We start from the raw sequence: 23,148 nt of genomic DNA, 5'->3' as shown, positions 1-23,148 counted from the left end.
TATAGATCACATTGAACGCTGCTGTGGTGTTAGATGATTATGCAGTGGAGATCTTTCCACAGAAGGAAGGAGGATTGTAACAAACATGCTAGCTGAATGGCAGGATAGCAGGTAAAGAAAAGGACAGTTGCCACAATGGTGGGCATTTGATTTAAAAATTGGTTTAATCCTCCTTGCCACAGATCTTAGATTCAGTGGGATTTTCATTCTGGGAGCTCTGGACTCACCCATATGATTTCAAGTTACATGTTGAGTGATTGTTATTATTATCCTGTGCTGCATGTAAGGGAACATGTGGAACGTGTGGTGAAAAAGGGTTGTGGGTGGACCACAAAATGAGAGAGAATTACACTGGGAATAAAGGCTTCTCTAAGTGGCCTCAGTGGGGTTCTCATCCAGTGACCCCTTATAGCTGGGAATAATTCCTGCCGTGGTGATCTCTGCTTCAGGAAACTGATGAGCTGTGGTGGCTCTGGATGACTTTAGGACTGCGTAATCTTCCATGTTACAGTAATTGTCTACCAAGTAATATTATCACCATTATTAAAAACTGTCTGTAAACTAGAGAAATTCTAACACCCGGAAGACATACCTACGTATTTCACAGCATAGCACAACTTCTTTCCTCCCCCCCACGCCCCTCAGTAAGGTTTTAAGAGGTTTTAGAATCTCTTCAAATAGCTTTTAGAACCCAGGCAAGTATGGCTTTTGTGACTGCCTTCTTTGGTAATCCCTCAGAGAAAAAGGTCCTTGAGGGTGTCAGCTGAAAGATTTATGCTCGTGCTGTTTTGCAGACTTGTGCTCTTTGGGACCATATGTTCCACAGGTGCCATTCTTGCTGCTGATTGATGTTTTCTGTAGTTTTTGCCTGAAAGACTTGATGTGATGTGAGTATAAATCTATTTCATGATGCACTGATGTTGTTAATTCACCCAACAGCCTGATTCAGAAGTGGCCGACGCCGGCATGAAACTTGAAGCGTACTTTGAAGAACTTCTAAGGAACCTTTATCCTGAGAGAAAGTTCCCTGTACAACCCAATGTCCAGAGTGAAAAAGATAATACAGAACTCACTGATGACTCAGATGATGACTTTGTACAACCCCGGAAAAAACGCCTCAAAGGAGAAGACCGTCAGTTGCTTAAATGAGCCACATGTGTTACTACGAAAAGTTTTTTAAAAACTGAGAATATTTATCACTGTTACCACTGTTTTGACTTGTAGGTTTGTGAATATTTACCCCTTGTCTGAAACAGAAATCTGTGGAGATCAAGGCATGTGAAGAGGTTCTCTGAAGTTCAAAACTTTCATCTCTTTTCTGGAGCAGCGCAGAAATTACCATTTTTGTGGGATGACAGCTGTTTAACTTTGCTTTGAGGAAGAAGTTTGTATAGAATTGAACTTCAAAACATCACATGAGTTTAACATGTGGCTTTCTGAATTTGAAGAAAATATGATCTCACTGGACTTTTAATTTTACCAAAGGCATGTGGCTGGCCATAATTTGATCCCTTTGTACTGTATTTAACACAAGCCATGAAAAAAGGATGGTGTTATGTTATTGTCCTGCAGTACTGATTGGTACAGTGAAAGTGTAGTTGCCCCTAAAGAACTTATTGGGAATTTTAAAATGTAAGGGGGGGGGGTGTATTAAAAATAACTTTTGAAAAAAGGAAGAAAAGGAACTTTTTTGAGAGTTTTTAATGGAGGAAGTAAAGGACAGAATACTTTGGTTTGCGCCATTTTTCTCACCACCAGCAAGAAACAATGGTATTGCTGTACTGTTTTGTTTAACAGGTGTCTCAAGTGTGCTGTACCTCTGTTTAATAAAGTTGATGGGAAAGTTTGTTTGCAACTATCAGACAGTCTTTGTGTATGTTTAAAGAGGGAAAAAAAATCATCCTTTGTGTCCACAAGTTCTTGTTCTTTTTCCAAATTTATAAGTATGTTGTTGTCAAAATGCAACCATTGTTGTAACCAGTGGAAGTAGCCATTGTTACTTATTTGGGAGAACACAAGTTTGAAGGGAAAGATACTGCTCTTCAGCCCTTCATCTGTCCCTGTAACAATCACCAGAAGATGAGCATGAATTACCTTATTTTGTTCTGTCTACTTCCCAGAAGCTCTGACAACATAGATGGTTGGTTTTGCCCCCAGAGATTGCAGAGTTAGCGAAGTGCTTGTCTATGGTTGCCCCACTTACTGGCTTATAATCTTCATTTATGTAATCTTAAATGAAAACTGAGTGTTCAGGAGAGCAGTCTTTTGAATTAATTGAGCTCCGATTGTGCCGGAATTTTTCAGCGGGAATTGTGAAGACAGCTGAGTGCACACAAGCCTGCTTTTGACTTGCTGTGTAGTCCTAATGTGGTGCTGTGGATACATCACTGAAGAGACTGGATACAAGTGCTGTTTGTGCCTCCCTGCTGTGTACACATGCACTCAGAAAAAGGCCCTGGTTTTGCCTCTCACCAGATGACATGCTGCCCACCTGCCTTTGTCAGAGGGTGGCACTGCACACTAAAATGTAGTGGACACTCCCAAAGATGACTCAGTTGTGTTTGCAGCAGGCCTTTGACATAGCTTTTGATCATGTGGTGGATTTTTAGGCTGCCCTGAGCAACCATTTGTTTTCCGTTTTTCTTCTGTGTTTTTTTGTTAGTTTGTTTGTGTGCTTTGTTTTCGTGGGGGTTTTATTATCATTATTATTATTGCTTTTGTGGTTTGGTTTGCTTTTTTATGGAAATTTTTTATTACCTGAAGAGAATTGCTTGTAAATTCTACTATCCTAGAGTACCAGAAAAATAATAAAGAGAGGTTAAGGAGCAGAATAAGATAGTGAGGGGGAGACCATTCTAGCTAAACAAGTGTGATCAGTGCACACCACAATAGCACAGACTGAAAAAATAGAGAGGCACTGCCATTGCAATATTTGAACTCTTAAAGATCTAGCAAAGCCTAGAAGTCCTAGATACCCCAGCACCAAGTTCAACAGTGCTTCCAGAGGAAGAAGGTGCTGTGTGTTTCCCCGGACCATAAGTTGCAAGCACAGATTTATTAAGAGGCTTTTAATGCATTTAGGTGAAGCTGGACACCTACTCAGCTCCATTCTCAAGTTATCCTGGTGGAAAACACTTGGGAGAGGAGAGGAGAGTAGATGTACTCCTACAGTCCTTACTTAGCTGTCTGCTGTAAACTGCTTGAAAATGTCTCTCTTTAAATAATCCACTGGAAAAACTATGACTCACCTTTTATTTTGTGGTCTTGGACACCACCCTAACAATCCTCAGAAATTGTCACTGCAGTGAGGTTTGAGATGTTAAAGTTTTGCTACTTCATGCAGATGGTATATGCACAAAGAGTTGAGGAAAGTATTATATTCTTTCAAGCTGCTATGGCGAAGACCATATCTTCTTTTTGTATTTTTCCCCTCTTTACCTCAATTCACTGAATGGGTTTCCTATTTTTTTTAAATTATTTTGTCTGTGTGTGTGTGTGTGTGTGTGTGTGTGTGTGTTCAGTGTCACTACTGACAGTAGTAAGGACTCATCATCTCACTTCACAGGAAGGGTAGAAAGCATCTATTTATTGAATCATAAGAAAAGGAACATCTTTGAGAAATTTGCCATTTTTCTATACAAATCATAACTTTCACACTGTTCAGTTGCAATTTTTTTATAATGGAAATGGTATGGAGAAGCAATCAACATCAAATGCAGCTCACAGGAAATGACAGATTCCAAAGGTTTATTTTTCTTTCCTACCCAGTCCAACATCAAACACTTGTTTTCATTTTACTTGCTAAAAAGGGAAAAGAAAAAAATACATAAAATTATTAAAATGCACATGAAAACCAACAGAAATGGATACACTGGAAAATAATATGCATTTGGATATGTCCAAAAGGTCTCGCTTCTGACAAACAATTCCCTGACTGCTTCGAGAGTGGACTGATACTGTCTTAATAATCTGAAATGAGTAGATGTGCTTTTTAAATGTCAGTGTCTGGATTTCACAAAAAGTTACTTACATAGATCTTATTTAGTTGGTTCATTTTGACCTAGTTTTAAGGAACATATCTATTGCCTGGAGCCTTAGCACTAAATATTGCCATGTTAGAAGAGCATTTACATCATGTATTTAAAGTCCTGTGTGGACTGGATGACTACTGTGTGAGGCCCTTGGATGACATGAATGGCTACATGACAGAAATGTAACTTCTTAAGTGACCATGAGATAAGAGTCAAGTTGAATTTAAGATCTAAAAGGCGCTTCTCTGCCTACACAAGTTCTACAGATTTTTATTTTTCCGTTCTTTTGACTTGTGCCATGTAAAGGCCAGCAGCTGGAGTTTATAACTTATTTGTAACAAGGAGGATAATAAATTAATTGAGTTAGTGCCCCAGGAAAAGAGAGATCCTATTAAGAAACGATTTACACTTGTATTTTTCTCAACTGCTGTTAGCTGAAGTTATTCCAGTTGTAGCTGAATCAAAGCTTTTATATTTAAAGCAGTTTTAATGAAGTGTTTTCCTTAGTAATTATTGTAAATCCAACCTTATGAAGGTCTAAGTGGTTCTCTGGCCTCTTTGTATGGGTTTGAATTTCACCCAGGAAGGAAGAATAAGCTGGTTTGTCCATTTCTTTATGTAAACTTTGATCCTACCCCCTCCACCCCACCCCAGTCTTCTAGGAAATATTATACAGATACTTCGAATTACATAAAACCATAAAGCACATGCTTTTCTAAAAGGCAGTCATTTAAGGAAGCAGGCAGCAATTAATTTCTTAACCCTTAAAATCCTAATGCTAATTGTCCCGTGAAGTTTGGGGGAACCCTAGAAGATGTGACCCAATGAAGTTAAGAGTGTGTGTTTGTGTGTGTCTGTATGTAATACATGTCTGTTTGTATATGTGGGAGTTTTGAAGTCTGGTTCCAAAGCCCTCATAAACCAGTTTGATCAATCATCTGCCATGCTTTAGGCTACTAAAGAATATGGATTATTTAGCCCATGGTGTTGTGGTTTATACAGGTAAGACTGCAGAGTGACACAGAGTGATGTGACCATGCTGCATGCATGCCATGCCGGTATAGATGAACTGACTGGAATCACAGAAGTGCTCACCACCTCCTCTAATTAAACTAGTGTGACTTGTACATGGGAGGCTGGCTGAATTTAAACTTGCCTCCTTAATCTTTGTGCTTAAGTGTTTTGGCTGTTTGCTTTGTAAAGAACACTAACCCTAAGGGCTTAGCTAATGGACTGATGGAGGTGGGGCTGTAGCCCTGAATTTGATGAAGAAATGACTTTTGTAGTTTAAAGTGTTCTATGCATCTGCTGTCCTCTCTTCTTGCAGCACAGGCAAACCAGAACATGTGCCTGTGAAACAGCAACTTCAAAGTCTGGATTGAAGGTAGGAATGAAGAGAGGCTTGCACGAGCTAAAGCTAACATGCTCACATGTAAACTGAGGTGGCTAAGGCTGGCATTCTGGTTTATTCTTTCACAAGAAATGAGTTTTAGGCAGCTGGAATAACTGCAACAACATGTTCCTGTGCTTGCCTATCTGGCTTATGAAACCTCAGGAGAGTTCAGTTTGGATTCTGGCTGAATCATCAGCTCCAGTCTCTAAACAGCATTTAGATACACAGGAGCTGTGGGGTGGTGATACACACCTGCAGGGCCCTGCCCTTGGTCTCGATGGGCAGTGTGACCGCAGAGATCGCACAGACAACACACACAGATGAGAAAAGACACAGGGCCCCAATGAAAGAAGCATTCATAAGGACCTGCAGGCAAAAGAGCATTGACCATGAGCTTGGTGGTATGGGGGGCTAGCACTTAATTAGGAATTAAGAGTGAACAAAAGGTCACAAAGAGCTGAGAGACTCCACAATAGAAAAATAATGTCTCGTGAATCTTAAGAGCTTTCAGGATGTAACAGATACTACCAAGACAAACTCCGTGATGAGAATTATGCAGAGCTATATCTGTCAGAGACCATCCAAATACCCTGTGTACAGGGTTGGGAGTGGGTGATTGATTACACCCTTTTATTTGGATGAACGTCAGGGGTATCTCTCTATATCTAACAGCAATGATCACAATGTTTACCGACATTATCAAGCATGCTCTTACTTGTGATATAAATGGGGCCACCATAGCTCCAACACGGCACAGTGACCCACTTGTTCCCATCCCCAGCGCTCGCATTGTGGTGGGATAAACCTAAAACAGGCCAGAAGGAAGTTGGATTAGTGCAACACCAATCTGTGATATCTGTACCTTTCTTTTTTGTTAATTTTTGTTCAGAGAGACCCGTTGTGTTATCAAGGGCAGCTAGTGGGATAAGAAATGAAAAGAAAGAAAGGCTGCTTTAGGTCTTGAGCCATTACAAATCTCTCTTTTTTTGCCCAAAGTAAAGTTTCAGGGCAAGTCAATCAAAGCTGGAGGTGATTCCCCTGCATTTGCTTAGCACCACTACTATCACCTTTCTCCCAGCTATGCTGGGCAGCTTACCCCAAAGTCACAGAGTTGGGTGCTAAAGTAAGAATTCAATTAATATTGCTGGGCCCATATCTGGAAAGCAGGAAGAAAGGACATTGTCTGCAGCCTTCAAGACTGCCTATTCATTTTTATCAGCAGCACTTTTGTTTAGAAGGAGGAAAAAGAAAAAAACAGATCCCAGTAAGAAAGCTCCAGGCTTAGAAGAATATGTTTTGTGTAGTTTATCTCTCACATTTCCCAAACACCTGTGCCAATAAAACACTTTAAGTATGAATTTTGTTTAACTTTTTTAAATCCTCTTAACAGATTTTAGCAAGTATACTCACATGAGCCTTTGTTCAGATACTTTACTGGGCCAAGTGAATGGAGTAAGTTAATTCAATAAGAGTCCAGGCACATGGCTTAAAAGGGAATTTTCAAGTTTGGTTTTGATCATTGATTAAATTGTGAGTAGAATTGTTTTATGATGTGGCTGTTGCAGCAATGCTCTTTACATCAACGCCAGTCAAAACTACTAAAATTTTGGTATTTATACAAGCTTGGTGCAAGTTTAAATATTATAGTGCACTATTAAAAGAAATATCAGGCCAACATGGAGATCTACTTGTGTTTGCTCTTTATCACTTTACTCACTTGCAAGGAAATACGTTTAACTCCATACAATTGTTTTTTTTTTAAAAAACAAAAACCAAAAAGCCCAACAATGCATACTTAACTTGCAGAACTCATGGCTCCAAAGCTGTATGAAGGACAAGCTCTCTGAAGGATTAAAACTATTTGCAGACAGAACGCAGCAATTTCCATTAAGTGAAAAGAATCATATACATAACCTCATATACTACCTCAGTATTACATCAGTCCCTTTAGTCTGGAAAAGGTTCCTTTTAGTGGTAGCCTATTTTCTAACTGCAGGGGTTAGAGAGGGGAAAGATTGTGGGGTTTGAAAGATGGTGGTACCCAATATCCTCAAAAATAGCGGGGGTTTTTCAGCAGCTGGCTCAGTAGAGCATTCCTCTTCCACCTGCTCCTGTCATCTCCAGCTGGTTTTCTGATTCCTTCTCTGATCTTGCATGTGAAACAGTGTGGCCAGGAAGCCAGAGATACTTAGTTCAAGAAAGGTGACTAGCTAATCAATAAACTAGTAGATAGCATTCCTGGGTATATGCAAATGGTATTTCAAGCAGCATAACAAACTTCAAGGAGGACTCACCTCTGCTGTGTAAATGTAGATAGTGTTGAAGTTTGCTGAAACCAAGGCACGCAGCATGAAGAGAAACCCAACCATGCCTGCACTAGAGAGAAAGCCATGTGGGGCACAGTTAGCATCACTGAGCAGAAATCAGCAGAGATACAACCTAATATATGCACTGTGCTAAGCCTTTTACCAGCTTAATATAAGGGAAAGCATAAGGAAAAGCTGATTGTTGACAAGAAGTCATCGTCAAGGCATGTTTGACAACAGGCTATTACATGTAAGGTTTCCTTTAAGCCAGTGTTAGAGGCTAGAGAAATGATTTGAACAGGACCTGAGTGGCTCAGCTGGTGCCCTCAGCATCATGGTAAAGCCTTGACTTCCAGCCTGGCCCTCCCTTTTGGTCCCTGTATAAAACTTTTGCAAGAAGATATTATGGTCAGGCTCAGCTTTAAGGAAACCTGAAAATACTAACAGCACTGAAGCTCACTGAATGACTGGAAGCTTCCTGACATCGGCTTATTTAGCTTAACAACTATTTGCAGCCTCCACTCCAGCTCCCAAGTATTCCAGCCAGCCTCCAGGACCGGTGTTCCATGGGGAAGGGATGTACACCTGTGGCGAGCAGCCTTCAGGCTACCAGGCAGTTTAGAGGAAACTTCAATGTGAAGCCATCCTGATTTTCAGTAACTATTAAGCTCTGCCAGCTTGAGAGGGATCAATCTTACGCATGCTGACAAATTACAGCACCTGTGGCAGACTTTCTCTTGATGCCCTGAGCTCTCGTGAAGGGCCTGACTCTACAAGTTAGAGCAGACATATGTAACATTTCCAGAAAAGAAAGAAAGGGGGAAAAAAGTGAATGAAAAATATTACTTCTTTTCTAGACTGTGCTAAAAGCAGCTTGTTGTATGCTAAGGTGAAGCCATGTGGGCTCAGTAATACAAGTGAGCCCCTCTGCACACCACTGCACCACAGCATCTGCAGCCACAGCTTTCCCAGGAAGAAGGGGAACTAGTCAGAGGCTTTTTTCAGGTCTAAAAGAATTACTGGCCTGACAGACTGGTGACCTGAGAATACTATAGGTCTCGCCCTCAGCATTGCATGACCCTCAAGAAGACCCACAGTCTGAGTCAGAGTACCTGGAGGTGCAGATATTAAGGAGAAGAAAGAATAGGGCTGTACATGCCATGGTGATACACAGGCTCAGACGTCTTCCAAGGAGATTGATGCCAAGAATGTTCAGAGGATTTACTGGAGATAAAAAGGAAAACCATATAACATTAGATCATCTAACTGCAATGATTGCCTGTCTTGACAGACGTTATGCAGTGTGCCTCAAAGACACCTGTCTGCATCCCCAGTGCCTACCAAATGTTCTATAAAATGCACAAACCCTATAATTCTTTTCCTGTACCCAAACCCTGTAATTTGCACCCATACTCCTTTTTTTTCATCCTTCCCCTCAGATGGCAGAGCCTGTGCTTCTTTGAAATTGCCCTGCTGTGCTGAGGCAGGGCACCAATGCCTGTCCTGAGCCGTGCAAGGAAGGCACCTGCTGGGTGAGCAGCACAGGCCTGGGTGGTTTTCCTCCCTCTAGCCACAGCCCAGCCAAGCAGCAGGGCCTGGAGTGTGCCCCACTGAGTGCCCCACTGAGCCAGGAGCCCAGCAGGCACCTGAGCACATCACTGGACTGATCCCAGCCTGGCTGCCCCTGCAGGACCCAACACCCCATTGCTTTGTTGTTCATCTGCTGAGACATGAACCAGGGAAAACGTGCACCTCTCAGGCATATTGTAACACTAGACCCACACACCACACCAAGTTCTTTCAAGAGTGCCACATGGATGCTTTAGGCCATCCTACCATCCATCCCCCAGTGCTCCCAGGCAGGCTGCACCAGGGAGCAGTTTGGTTTGTTGTAGATTCCCTGGGCACTTAGCTGTCCTTTGCTGTAGTGCTCAGCACAGTATCTGCTCCCAAGGCCACCATCTCTTGGAAAGTAGGGCACCTATGTGATACATTTAATTATGCCGATCTAACTATTTGCAATCCTTGCTTCTTTATGACTTTCCAAAATCTGCATATTTGGGAAGCCAGAATCAGTTCTGTTACGTTAAGAGCAATTTCCCCTGGAGTCTAACCAAGGCTGTTGGCACGTACTAACTGCAAAGGAGGTCTTTACCTCTGTTCCTGGAAGGACCTGTGCTGTCACCAGAAGCTGAATTATTCACCTGGGGAGCAATGCCCTCTGTTTCCCCTTTGCCACGGGCTCATGGCCTGTGTCCCAGAAGTTGCCAGCAATGCATGCACAGCTAAAACCTTTGCATTGAGCTCTGGCTGTCTGCAGTAGGGAACAGGAGGGCAGGGAGGGGAGGAGAGGTTACGTGCGATCTCTCCGGCTGTGCTGATGATCATGGTCTGGTAGGCAGTGGGCCCAAACAAGTGGCAGTGGCAGGGGCTGTGGCTCTCCTCAGAGTCATCACCAGAGTCCTGCACTGGTGGGGCTGCAGAGCCACAGACGACGTCCCGCTCCAGTAACTCAGCACTGGCCAAGATGACACCATAATAAGCGAAAGCTATGCCAAGCCTGTGGGGAGAAAAGATAAATAAGGTGCAGCTATGAGCCCACAGTGAAGCAAGTTTACTGTCAGGACTTCTAACCCCAATGAGGTTCCAGGCTGGAGCAGCCTGTTCTTGAAGGACTGCACCCCGTGGAAGGGACTCACACTGGAGCAGCTTGTGAAGAACTGCAGTCCATGGGAGGACTCACACTGGAGAAATTCATGGAGGACTGTTTCCTGTGGGAGGGACCCTATGCTGGAGCAGGGGAAGAGTGTGAAGAGTCCTCCCCCTGAGGAGCAACGAATAGTAGAGACAACATGTGAGGAACTGACCACAGCCTTCATTCCCCATCCCCTGTTCCACTGGAGGGGAGGAGGGAGAAAAAATCAGGAGTGAAATTGAGTCTAGGAAAAAGGGAGAGGTGAGGGAAAAGTGTTTTTAAGATTTCATTTTATTTCTCATTACCCTACTCTAATTTGATTGGCAATAAATTAAATTAATTTCCCCAAGCTGAATCTATTTTGCCCATGATGGTAATTGGTGAGCAATCTCTCCCTGACTTTGACCCATGAGCATTAATTAATATTTTCTCTCCCTTGTCCAGCTGAACATGGAGAGAAATAGAGCAGCTTTGGTGGGTACTTGGTATCCAGCCAGGGTCAACCCACCACAGTCATTATGCTTGTCATTTTGCTTGCCCCTTATTTCTGTTTCTTGCTCTGCAGCAGGTGACCTGCTGTGGCCATGCTGAGGAGACCCTGCCCCTTCAGTCCCTTTCTTAATGCAGGGCTGTAAGTGAAGACATTTCCAAACCACCCCTTCCTGGGGATCCAGGGAATCTCAACATCGGGCCTCAACACTTTCAGCTCCCATGAAGCAAATACCCAGGTTATTTTTTAGTCCTTACCCTTTCTACCCAGGGATTTTCAAGAGGAATTTTCATTAACTGGCTGGAGAGGCTCACATTGCACCCTGGCTGGCTGTCAAGAATACTGAATTGGTGATGGCAGCCTTGCCTTGTCTTTATCAAGTAATTCAGCATACGCGTAATCATAAGCAGGCTGAGAAGTAATTTTCACTTTTTTATTCCCCCCAGCATTTTCAGACACAAGTAGCAGAATCTGGGCTGCCTGGGGAGGCAGAAGATGCTTGGGGCAGGGAGGGATGGGAATGCAAACCCAAGAACATGCCAGAAACTCCTGAGAGAACTAGGAGAGAAAGGAAGATTAAAAAACAAAATGATATTTCATAACACTCATAACAAGTCAAGAAGAAAAAAAGCATAAAAAATTCAAGGCCTGGCTAGCAACATTTTGGGTCAATGTGTTCCCACAGACCTATTATTTATACATTTCCATTCCAGACAGCAAAGTCAATGAAACATGTATTACCCTCGCATACAGCTACTGGGAACATTGCATATGAAACCCATTTCTTCAATCTTAATTTTCCCCAGTGAGTGGAACTGGCACCAGTTAATGTGCTTCTGTCGGAGCCCTGTTTCACTGGGACTTTGGCTGGCCTGCAAATGTGGTATGTTTGTCTTCCTCTTGGGAAGAACAAGTTTACACCAAGAAGGGAAGAGGAGTTGCAGGGACGTGGCTGGTGTGTGCTGCAGGCAGGCGTGGGCTTTCTCCTATGGCTCTCACCCGGTTCCCAATCAACCTTCCATGAGCTGCCCTGTCCTGAGAAACGACTCATGGCACCCTACACCACCCTGGATGTCCAGCCCTTTTCTGCCTCTCTTAACAGCAACCAGTCAGGGTGTCTGAGGAATAGTCTGAGGTCAGGGCAAACCCATGGTGATACATGTCTGCATACTCCCCTCCAGCTGCCAAGGATCTGCAGTCACCATCTGAGGCACAGTGGTGCCTTGTAATGGCAGAGTCAACAAGAGACTTCTACTCCCTGCATACTTTCAACTGAGAGAATGAGATGATAAACAAGAGAAAAAAAAATTACCATATGATCCATATCTGTAAAGTGGTTCTGAGGTATTTGGGGTGGATGAGGTCCTTGAATCTTCCTCCCCTTTCCTGCAAACCATATGTTAGAAACAGAAATTATAAAAAGGGCATCTTTTATACAGGGGCAAATGTTCTGTGGCAGCAGCTGCCACCTCAGGCCCCCCTGCCCTTGCCCCAGGCTGTTGGTGGCACAGACTGACAGATGGTGCAACACAGAACCCCACCAAACCTGCAAAGAGGAAAGCCTCGCTTCCCAAAAGATGCCCACAGGAGGATGCACTGCAAAGGATGGAAGGGGGGAGAAAGAACATCCTGAGCACTCCCAGCAGGTCTCACAGATCCCAGCAGTCTGGCCCCAGTGTGACCATGATGGAGCCAGAGGGGGCCTTGGTTGCTTCTTATGGGGCCAGCACTGCTGGGGTTGCTGTCAGCTCCCATTGCCCCATGTGCTGCTCTGCTTGTGAAGCAAGTTTTTGGCCTGAAATGCCAGCAAGCACAGACACAGGCAGGCACTGGGGGACCCTGCCTGCCCTGCTGCTCCCCAGGAGCCAGCAGCTGCCCCACACCCCACCACCGAGGGGAGAGGAGTTCACAGCAGTGGTTTGGTTTGCCTTTATTTTTATTTTCCTCCTCATTGGTTAAGCTTGAGAGGGTGCACAACCAACAAAAACGCTTCCCACAGCCAATGTGGGTCCATTACATAAATTCAATTAAACTACAGGGAAGCTTTAATCCTAATTAATTCCACTACAATAGCACCATCTTGCATGAGTTGCTAAGGACAATGTTTGGTGCCTGTGGGATTGAATAAGCAGAAAAGAGGTCCAGGAAAGGGACTTAAAAGAGCTGGATACTAATTTTGAGGCCCTTGACAATAGATTTGTCTAATCTTCCTCTCTTGGGGGCCAAAGGAGCCACCTGACTAAGTCCTCCCACCTACCATACAGCAGAGCCCAGACTAGGGGGTAAGGAGGAGAAGCCTGGGAGGAGCCTGGCCCCAGCTCCTCTCCTGCCTGCCCTGAAACACCCACACACACTTGTGGGCATTTCAGTCCAGCAGTGATCAACTCCTGAGTTGCTCAGCTGCTTACAGGTGCAGATGGTGGTAGCTGTGAAATGGTCTCTCCTGCTTTGATCCTCTTCTGCTGGTCAGTGGCTCCACACACATGGAACCTGAGGTGCTGGGACACAGTGGACAAGCCAGGCCAGGGCTGGGAGAAGCCTCTGGCAGCATTGAGTTGACCTCATGGCAGGGATCCTTTCAGCCTGCCTGGTCACAGCCCTGAGACAGACCCCAAGGGGCAGTTCCAAGGTCTCATGGCACAGGGAACACCTCTGTGGGACGGATGGGCAATAAGGAAGAATGTGCTTTGCCAGGAGCCCTTTTCATGGTAAAGGAAATAAATCTTTTCTTAGTACAATATTTTTTTTAGCAAACACAAATTGAGGAGAAAAAAAGCAGAAAACTCCCTTCCGTTTTGAGGGCCAAGATTCCAATCTCTCCAAAAGAAAAGCCCAGGATGGATAGGCTGGGCAGCAATGCAGCCTCAACTTACCTTGGCAGGCTCCCTCAGCACCCCCTCTGGCATCGCTGCCCCATTCATCCTGGCTATCCTCTGCAGCGTGGCCAGGGCAGCCCCCATGTTTCCCATGGACACGTTGTACCGTGCCGATTCCGGGATGAACTGAAAGCAGAGTGGCGTCAGAAAGCCTTTCTGCACCCCTCTTGTCCTACTCAGCTTCCTGTCACGCCCAGGTCAGGTTAGCAGGGGCACTCCATGAGTCAAAGCAGCCTTTTGCCTGTCCTCCTGTCCAGCCATGCCCTGGGGTACCCCTCCAGGTCCCCACATCCCTTGCTTGGGGGGCTCACCCTGCCCAACAAACCTGTTTCTTGGTCCAGTTCCCAAGATCCTGCCACTGAGCCATCTGTGTCTAGCACTTACAAATGTGGGAGCCAAAGATACAGGCTTAACAAAACCAATCCTGAATTAATTGACATTCTAAAATGAGACGAGGCACATGTGACTTACTTAAGCAAAAGTCCTGGAAGATACCACAAGGCCATTTTAATAAAAAGAAAAGCATAACTGAAATTCAGGAACTAACTCACTCCTCCTTAGCATTTACAATGTTCACCCGCACTCAGTGCTCTTTCCAAAATAAAATACTTTTAAATTATAAGCAATTACATCTGTATCACTGAAATATGAATTAAAGACTCATTTTTTTAGATGTACGCTGACTCAGTTTTTTTTTTAATTCTGGACAAAGAACTTTTGCTATCCATTTTTTTTTCTGGCAAAAATAATCAAGGAAACCAAACATCAGAGTTATAGAAGTGGACACTCACAATGACCCAGCATTTGCCTGCCCAAGTGGCACCCCAGGTGGACTTGTGCATTCATTCAGCTGCAGGAAGGGCTTTTACATCTGCGTGGCTTCCACCAGCCACAGCTCAGGACTGCAGTGCCTGTGGACACTGTAAATAGGAATTTTCCACATCAACCCCACAAATAAGATGGTTCTTATGTCTGAGCTTGATACTTCTGAAGGAGAAGTAAACCTGGGGAAGCTGTGCTCAACCTTCACATATTCTGTGAACACTTTACTGAGGCTGCTTTCCTCAGCCATAGAAAATGTAAAGACTGAAGAGGGTGTACTGTGGCCACACTGGACTGAGGATATTAGTTGTGATTTTTTGCATACCCTGCCTAGCCTGTCTTCTTCTCGGTGCCTGGCCCATCACCCCAATCCCTGGGTACTGCTGGCATCCTGGACACTGAAACCTGGGGTGCTGAAGGGCTACAGAGGAGCAGCAAAGCCAAGACATCACAGGCAAGGTGACATCTCCCCAGTAGCTGGTCTGCAGCTCCACCAAGCCATCAGGACCTTACCAAGGAGGACTAAAGGATTGTCCCAGCCTTACAGGGGGTGGAGAGCAGTGCCTCTTGGCGCCTGGGGAGACATCAGGTCAGTGGCAGTGCAGTGGGGAGTGGAGATCTTCCTACCTTGAACAGCAGGATGAGAAGGATGCCGGGAATGGAAGCAATTCTGATCAACCACCGCCAGCCGATGGTTGGGTTCACCACTGATGCCAGGCCAATAATCAACAAAGATCCTGCCAACCAAAACACCTTTTCAAAGGAAAGAAAGGAGTTAAAACATGAACACATGGCAATGATTTGTTTATTTTCTTCCCTTCTGGTCTGATCCTATGGGTAGGTGGAGAACTCTGCTAGGGAATGCTGAGGTTCAACTGAGCCATCCTGTGGCTATCTGAGAAGCTGGCCTTAGGTGGCAGGAAAGAGAAAAAGACAAGGATTTGGGGAGGAACAGCTGAAGATAGTCTTAATTAGCTGCAGATGAAAACAGACAACTTGCTGTGGATACCATTGTACTTAAAGCCACTTCTTTTGTCCTTCCAGTGACTTCTCTGCTAATGCTCATGCTCATGAATTTTCCTCTTGTCTAAATCTCTGCAGGGAAGCAGCAGACTTACAAGCTCAGAAGGCAAAAACAGGCCAGATTTCCACTGCTGAAAGTTGGTGGCTCTCCAGTAGACTCAATGCCAAGTCTACCAAAAGAGAATCTGGCCTCCAATCTGCATGTACATTCCTCTCTGTAGTTCACTTGTTGCCACTAGGAGACATCCCTTTCCAGGGGGCCACCCAAAGGAGCTCAGCCAACACAAATTACACAAAAATACATAAAAGCTACAGCAAGTTCATGAATAATCTGTGTGCAGAAATAACAAATTTCTAGGGAGAAATACAAGATTGTTCTTTTATAAACTCTTCTCTTTCTGATGACACTTTTGTAATGATGCCCTGGGATCAAAGAGACTGTAGTGAAAAGCGAATTATCCCTGCCACCAAACACATTTGGTTCAACAGTCAGATAAATCTGTGGGCTCAATGGGGTCTCCACTGATCATTTGCATATGCAGCAAGTGCCCATTGCAGAAGCCTTCAGTAAACAATAACCCCAGTTACTCTTGCTGTGGTCTTTGCCCAGCAAGTGGGCACAACCCTCACAGCATGTCTCAGGCCAAATTTGTGACTATCTATGCTAACCCTGTCCTGTGCAAAGCCCCTTGCCATCCCTGAGCAGGGACAGGAAGAGGCACAGATTCCCTTATCTGGGAATCACTGCATAAATAATTTGTTATGACTGGGGATCCAAAGAGAGGGGAGGATGAACCTCAGCATGGAGGGGCCTGGAATGCCACTAGCTCCAGTGCCTGCTGGTCCATCAGCACTGGTCCCACCGGAGCAGGTAACCCCATTATCAATAGGACAACCATGACACCGGTTGGTGTCAGACAGCATTCAAAGTTCCCATACAATGCTTGGAGGATCAAATTATTTGAGAAGATATTGCCTCTCTTCTGCAGGCAGCTGCCTCTGTATGTCTTTAGTAACACAGATGCCACATTCCAGGATGCAGGAGGCAGCAGACACTCACTCAGACCCAGACAGGTGTGAACAATCTGGGAGAAACGCTGATGCGCTGGAGACCTGGCTTCCCAACATCAGTGAGACAAATCTCCTGGGACTCACAGCTAGAAAAAAACAGTAACAGGCTCACTCTTCTTACCTGAGATAAGGGCAACATGTATCCTCGGTATTTGGTGGGCAAAAATTCAGTTTTTATGATAAGCCTAGCAAAAAAAGGAAAAAAATGCAGAAATATAGCAACACTGAGAATTTCCATACAAGTCAAGTAACAGTTTAGCTCAGCTCAGCCAGTGCTGGACATTGATACCTACAGACAGAGTACCATCCCCCTTCCACCACTGAGCACCCAAAGACAAGGAATCCCTGCTCATTATGCCTTCCACTCAGGCAGGCACCGAATTACATGCAAAGGAAACACAAGGCATGAATCCTTTCTAGCCCATGCTCGTGGGGTACAAGCAGGTAAACGCTGCACTCTGTACATTAGGAAACCTACAAGAAGGTCCTGTGGGCTGATCGAAGTGCCAGCATAGGCATAGAGTATGTTCATAGAATTGAACAGTTTTAGTGAATTTTATTTTCATTAAATAAAGACAACACTCTGTTCCACCTCTTAAATGATTCAGTAGCCCTTGGTGCAGAGGGATCCTGGCACTGGCACCTCTCAGGCTCACAGGTGTGAATTGTGCTTCCTTGGTTGGACAGAGAGAGAGGTCGGGAAAGACCCACATTGGCTCCTTCTGTCTCAGCTGGTGAAGTGTTTCATAAAATGTGCAATTTCCCTCCATCCTCATGAGGCTCAGCAGCAGCCTCCATGGCCAGGGGAAGGAGGCAGTGCCAGGAGGTCAGCGGATGCATGACGCAGGCACAGGATGCCTTCTCGTCACAACAGCAGATCTTTCCCCCATTATCCTTCCTCTACTTCAGCAAAGGGTGCTCAGACCAACATGACCAACATGACTGGGCTTTCCTGTGTGGGAAGCAACCAGGCTTTGAAGAACCATAGAAGATGCTGAAATGTTGCTTTTGTTTCCCTGAGAGAGACAAGATAGTTTTTTAACCAGGCTCCTAGTGAAGTGGTTGTTAATATTGTGAATTTCTCCTCTCCCTGCCACATCCCCCTTTCTGCCCCAACAGGACAAAAAGTTTTACTTAAGTTGGAACGTTTTACATCATTCAAAAAGAATTTGCTACTTAAGCAGAATTGTTGGGACTTTTTTTTTTTTACAAGGAAGCAGCCTTCACTCTTCTGTTACCTGTCTAATTGTTTTTTTATGTGCTTAATAATCCCTCTGTCACCAATTTAACGTAAACCAGTTGCCCCTTCTGTCCCAGGCCTCAGGAGTCCCTGGGAACTGCAAATTAGTTCGATTAACTAGGATTTAGTGAAATTACAGAACAGCATTTTGGTGATATGGGAACTTTCTCCCCTCTCCCCTTCCAGCCCCCCTGAAGGCCCCTGCTCCACCATCGCCTTCAGGTCACAGATCAGCCACAGCTCACTGGGCTCAGTGCACGGAGACCCAGCACTCCACCAGGGTCAGCCAAGATGAGCTGGAGGGCCTGTCTTGCTGTAAACCAAGGAACTCAGCCCCTCAGGGCCCGTCAGTGCCTCTGTTAAGTTCCCTGGGAAGGTGAGCTTGCCGCTGCCCGTGCCACAAGGCATGAGGCACAGCCTTACCCTTGCGCATGACCCGACACACCACCTCCTACCATGGCCCGCAGGAACACAAACCAGATGTAGGATGGGGCAAACGAGGTCAGCAGGGAGAAATAGGCTGCCCAGAGGAATGAGAGCAGCAGAATCTGCAAAAGGGGAAAAATCAGGGTCATCAAACCACAGGCTCAGCCAGGCGCATGGCTCCCGTGGAGCTCAGGAAAAGGTGGTGCAGCCCCCAGCACTCACTCACCTTCCAGCGGCCATACCTGTCAGCCAGGAGCCCGAGCACTATGCTGAAGACCATGTAGCCAAAAAACACCATCTAAGGGGAATTGAAACACAGCTGTGGAGGGCCCACTCCCAGGAGCACTGGGAAGCTCTGCTCTTTGAACTGTGGGTGAGCTGCAAGCTCCCAGGGCAGCAGGATGAACTGCAGTGCCCAGAACCATGAATAAGGCAGCTATCAGGGGATGACCTCCTTTGTGTGGGCACTCACTCCTTCAATCCTCAAAGCTGGGGGATGGATGGCAAGGGCATCAAAATAAGAACATGGAAGTGGGGACTTGCTTTGGCATTGCAGCTCTGTGAATGGACATCTGCTCTTGTCAGCTTGATTTCTGGTTTTCTACAGTTGTGGTACTGTTCTTATTCCTGAACAGAGGCCCTAGGAATTTATTTGGCCCACTGGGAAGTGTGCTTTACAAAGCCCCTGACAGTGACCACATGGTGGATAACCTGTCTGGGGGGAACACAAGTCACTCACCGTTGTGACGAAAGCCACCTGCCAGTCTTGAAGCTGCCACTCACATCGGATGAGAGGGGACACAACAGTTATTAGCATGATCTCCATGGCTTCAGCCACCTTTGGAAACAAGTGTACCTGTTAGCAAGAAGGGAAACCAGAAAGAGCCCACAGGGGAAAGTCTCTCAGTCCTACAAGCCTGCACCTTGGCAGTCCCGCAGTGTCAAAAGAGTCCTGTGAAGCCATGGTGCCTCCACAGTGGTCTGAGCCCTGTGCCTGATCTGGAAGACGCAAGCACTTGGCAACAGGGAGAGGAGGGTAGAAAAGTGCATCTAGAAAGCAGGTATCTAGGTACACCTTGTATCTAGGAAGTTTGGAAAGTGTCAGTCCTTGGCAGTGGAGACTCTTATCCTGCTGTGCTAGTGGAAGACCTTCAACTACCTCTGGAAATGAAACTGCTTGGTTAGGCAGCTGACTGTGAATTCAGGAATCTAACATAGAGATGAACTCTTAAAACTGCTTTTGATTAAAAACTTCATAGGTCCATTGGCTGTTTGCCCCAGCAGCTGGCTTCAGTTAGGAGTGAGGCTATTGTTTACACATAGTTACAGGCTTCTACGCCTCAGCTGCAGTGATTCTCTTGAATATACCCTCATTACATCTTTACCCCAGCCTGGCCTCAGGCTTTTGCCAAAGTTCTCAAACCAGATACACCCTTCACCCAAGACCATGAAAGTTAGGAAATTTTTCAGGTAGCCAAGGGTGAGAAGATGGCAGCCCTCCTGTGCTGTGTTGCTCAGCATTTGGGCACCATGGGGATGACACGGAAAATGCCAATGTGAGGCTGAACCTAGCCCTCAGGCACTACTGAAGACATGCCCTGACAGTGCCTCAGGGCAGGAGCCAAGCCACGGTGCTCTGGGCCATCCTGCTCAGCTTTGCCCTGAGATAGGTGTGATATCCACGTGGCCAATATCTACTTTGGCCAAAGATGACAATAGCAGAAATCCTGCTTGAGAAGGTACGTGTGGGAAAAAAAATGGGCTACAATATGTGCTCCCAGTGTTTATGGTTATTACTGCACAATAATAAGACAAATAAGAACATTTTTTTCAGGCCAGTGCAGATGGCTGCAGATACCTACCACAGTGCTGCCCATGATGAAGAAGAGCATGATGTGGAACCTCCCAAACCCAATGGTTTCCACAGCTTCTTCCACTGTAAATGTCTTCTGCCCTGAACACCAAAGGGAAATAGAGAAACAAAAACTGTCAGCAGTCAAATTTTACCTCCTCTTCATGAAATGTCAACATTTTTCATGCTCCTGTAGCAATGAACCAGGAAAAAGACTGCAAACATCTACCAGTTGTGTGTTCACTGACCAGCCCCTGGGCATTCTGGTGACCAGGCATGGTGAGGGGTTGCTGAAACAGCACTGAGTTACCCCAGCTGCTTCAGAAACCTATGGCTTGGACTGCATCTGGGCAATGCTCTACTGCCTTCCCCTGCCCAAACTGCTGTGACACTCAGTCCCTCTGCACTCCTGGGATACAGTCCTTCTCCCAACAGGAGTGGTGTGAGTTGAGGGTTGCCCCAGGCCCAATTCCTGCAAGATCAGCACAGCTCTGAGCTCTGGGCTGTTTCATGCCCTAAGCCTTTATTCTTGACTTCTTCACCACCCTCCACACTTAACCCATTTAATGGTCAAAAGAAGCATCTCAAGATCAGGGCTGGGTCACCCTTCTAAACAGACTTTGCAGAAAGATTTCACTATATGAATACTTTCAAACTCTTACTTAGGTAAAGTCAGAGCTGCATAAATTTTTCTGTCAGGCCATATATTTCAAAAAAAGTAATCTCAAGCTCATCAAGACTACCTCTGAAATGAAACAGAACTAACTGCAGAATTTCAGAAGAAATTCGGGTTTTTTTGCAAATGCAGGCCCTTTTAGATGCTTTTCAACATTTTTTTCACTTTAAAATACCTCTGAAATAGAATAAAATTTTAAAAAAATAATATCCAAAATAAATGAGTCATCAAATCACCAATAAAATAAAATGTTTACACAAAGCAGAGGCCTGAGAAAAGCCAAACCAGCCAGCTCTTCCCACTGCTGTAGGTAGCAGTCACCAGCCTGGTAGCTGTGATGGGAGAGGAGTGGTATGATGCTGCTGTTTGTGGCTCCAGTTACAGAAGATTTAGGTAGCTGGAGTAGCAGGACTGAGGACCCCCCCCCTACCCCAGCTAAATGAGGACCCAGATTTCTAGTCCTGCCAATACAAACCCACCTTTTGGTGATTCTTTTCTCTCTGTGTGGATTTCCTCCAAGCCAATAGCATTTTCTGCCTCTTCTGGTGCAGTGGCCATCTCAGCTCCTGCTGGGATCCACCGTCAGACAAGGCTAGGATTTAACTGTGAAACCTCTGGACAGTCACAAGACAGCAAGGCAGTTTCTTGTGCTGGAGTGGAAACATTCGGATATGGTCAAACATAGTTTGTTTCATGCAGCTACTGGGAGATATCCCTTTCCATCATGGTTTTGGTGAAGAACAGATAGAAATTTCACAAGGTAAGTTGGTTGAACTGACAGAGATCAGTCATCACACTGCACTGGCTGTTTTTATGGAAAGTTCAGGGACTGCCTTAGGGAAGACTAGAGACCTACTAACACAAGAGAGCATGTGATGACTTTCCTAGCCCAGAGGTCAATGAAATGCAGAAACAGTCTAAAAGATGCTGCATCTCCAAGAGCCAAGACATGATGTGACTAGTAGGTGGTTGTCTCTGTTGGAGGCTCCCCTATGGGTGCTAGGTTTGAGAGGGCAGTAGAGGTGCTGCACCCTGTAATTGCTCAGCCTGATGGGAGCCCCCAGTGGGACAGAGCCAGGTGACCCATCCAACTTCCTAACCCCGGCTGCTGGAAGATGGTATGGCTAGCCCAAACTCCTCCTCACCCAGCCTGCACCTTGCCAGCACACAACTTCCTGCTGCAAACTTTATCCCGTGCCTCGCCCCCTGCCGTGCTAATCCCCATCCTCTCAGGGTATCAAGAAACACAGCCATGGATTGTGACAGGGAGAACTTGGCTGCCCCTGCTGGTGTTTCTGGTTTCCAGTGCTAGATCCCTTGGCCTCATCACTGTTGCTTTTCCTCATTAGAAAAGCTCACTTTAATCCCAGGGCAGGGATTAAGCACACTGATGGCTTAAACCCACAAGCTTTTCTGCTGAGTGCATGCTCAGACACTGGGGGGGTGGGGGGGGCTCAACACATCTTCAGTTTGATGACACCTTCTGCTTTGATTACCTCCCTGTAGAGGTGCTGGGCTTGGCCCAGGCAGAACTCACAGCAAACCAGCACTGGGGAGGCTGCAGTAGGGGGAGAGCTGGAGGGAATTAAAGGCCGAGAGCATCTAATGAAAGGTACAAAACCCCATCTGAGGTGGAGGGCAGCACAAACATGGGAAGCATGGAGTTACAGTACTCACAGGCTGGATACCTTGAAAGCATTATACCGAGGTGCAGTCACAAGGAGGTCATTAAGGGCTAATGACCGATTAGTCAGTCGGATCACATACACTGACCTTGCTGTTATAGATCATTACAGTCCAGCATGCAAGAGGATGTGTAGGATATTGCTTACATCTGTCTCACAGTGTCCTCAGAGGCAGCAATAGCTGGCAGCAGCACACAGTGCCACCAGCTGACCATAATGGCCAATAGCTAGGGACCATTTCCAAGTGGAACCGGCTCAACAGAAATCAAAAAAGGTGCTTGGAAGATCCCACAAGAAAAGGTAAAGATCTACTGTGTGGCTGAATCGCAAAAGGCTTTGCAATAACAAAATCTGGGCACCAGTTTTTCTCCTTTTCTGTTCCTTTATGACTAAAGACCTGCAAACACATTCTAAGCTGCCACATCACACCTCTGGTAAACAGCTACTCTCTTCCAAAAGCCTGTGGCAGGCATGCCAAGGGTGTTGGCAGAAAAAGGATCAAGCCCTGGGCCTTTGTCCACTCATCCTGATGCTGGGATGTTCTGCTAATTTTTGCTGAGGG

The 23,148-nt window shown here is 45.5% G+C and overlaps 2 protein-coding genes across 4 annotated transcripts in view; one reads left to right on the top strand and one right to left on the bottom strand.

Annotated features, from left to right (window-relative positions):
- Window positions 1-1,861, top strand: part of TRIM24 (tripartite motif containing 24) — a 58,209-nt gene extending 56,348 nt beyond the window's left edge. The window contains exon 19 of the mRNA XM_051784686.1: window positions 940-1,861. Coding sequence (XP_051640646.1) covers window positions 940-1,149 — 210 coding nt within the window. The 3' untranslated portion in view covers window positions 1,150-1,861. The remainder of the gene's footprint in view (window positions 1-939) is intronic.
- Window positions 1,862-3,399: 1,538 nt separating this feature from the next.
- Window positions 3,400-21,524, bottom strand: SVOPL (SVOP like). Of its 3 annotated transcripts, XM_051784713.1 has the most exons (15): window positions 21,381-21,524; window positions 20,236-20,327; window positions 19,113-19,211; window positions 18,600-18,671; window positions 18,371-18,495; window positions 16,829-16,892; window positions 15,241-15,366; window positions 13,789-13,917; window positions 12,228-12,301; window positions 10,088-10,290; window positions 8,843-8,954; window positions 7,719-7,800; window positions 6,140-6,229; window positions 5,677-5,790; window positions 3,400-3,801 (listed from the first exon to the last, which is right to left on the bottom strand). In XM_051784713.1, exons 1-15 carry the CDS (start codon window positions 21,457-21,459, stop codon window positions 3,790-3,792), a joined length of 1,473 nt encoding a protein of 490 aa, XP_051640673.1. In that variant the 5' UTR covers window positions 21,460-21,524; the 3' UTR covers window positions 3,400-3,789. The 3 variants fall into 3 exon arrangements, with proteins under 3 accessions (XP_051640673.1, XP_051640672.1, XP_051640674.1); XM_051784712.1 differs by lacking the exon at window positions 3,400-3,801 and having other exon boundaries at window positions 3,849-5,790; XM_051784714.1 differs by lacking the exons at window positions 3,400-3,801; window positions 20,236-20,327; window positions 21,381-21,524 and having other exon boundaries at window positions 3,849-5,790; window positions 18,616-18,671; window positions 19,113-19,205.
- Between the last annotated feature and the right edge of the window lie 1,624 nt (window positions 21,525-23,148).

This window comes from Manacus candei, unplaced genomic scaffold, assembly GCF_025592945.1.
Source record: "Manacus candei isolate 608988 ecotype Guabito, Panama unplaced genomic scaffold, ASM2559294v1 h1tg000018l, whole genome shotgun sequence".
In the NCBI taxonomy this organism is placed as follows: Eukaryota; Metazoa; Chordata; class Aves; order Passeriformes; family Pipridae; genus Manacus; species Manacus candei.
Note: the sequence above shows the minus strand (reverse complement) of the source record. Positions and strands in the feature narration are given on the sequence as shown.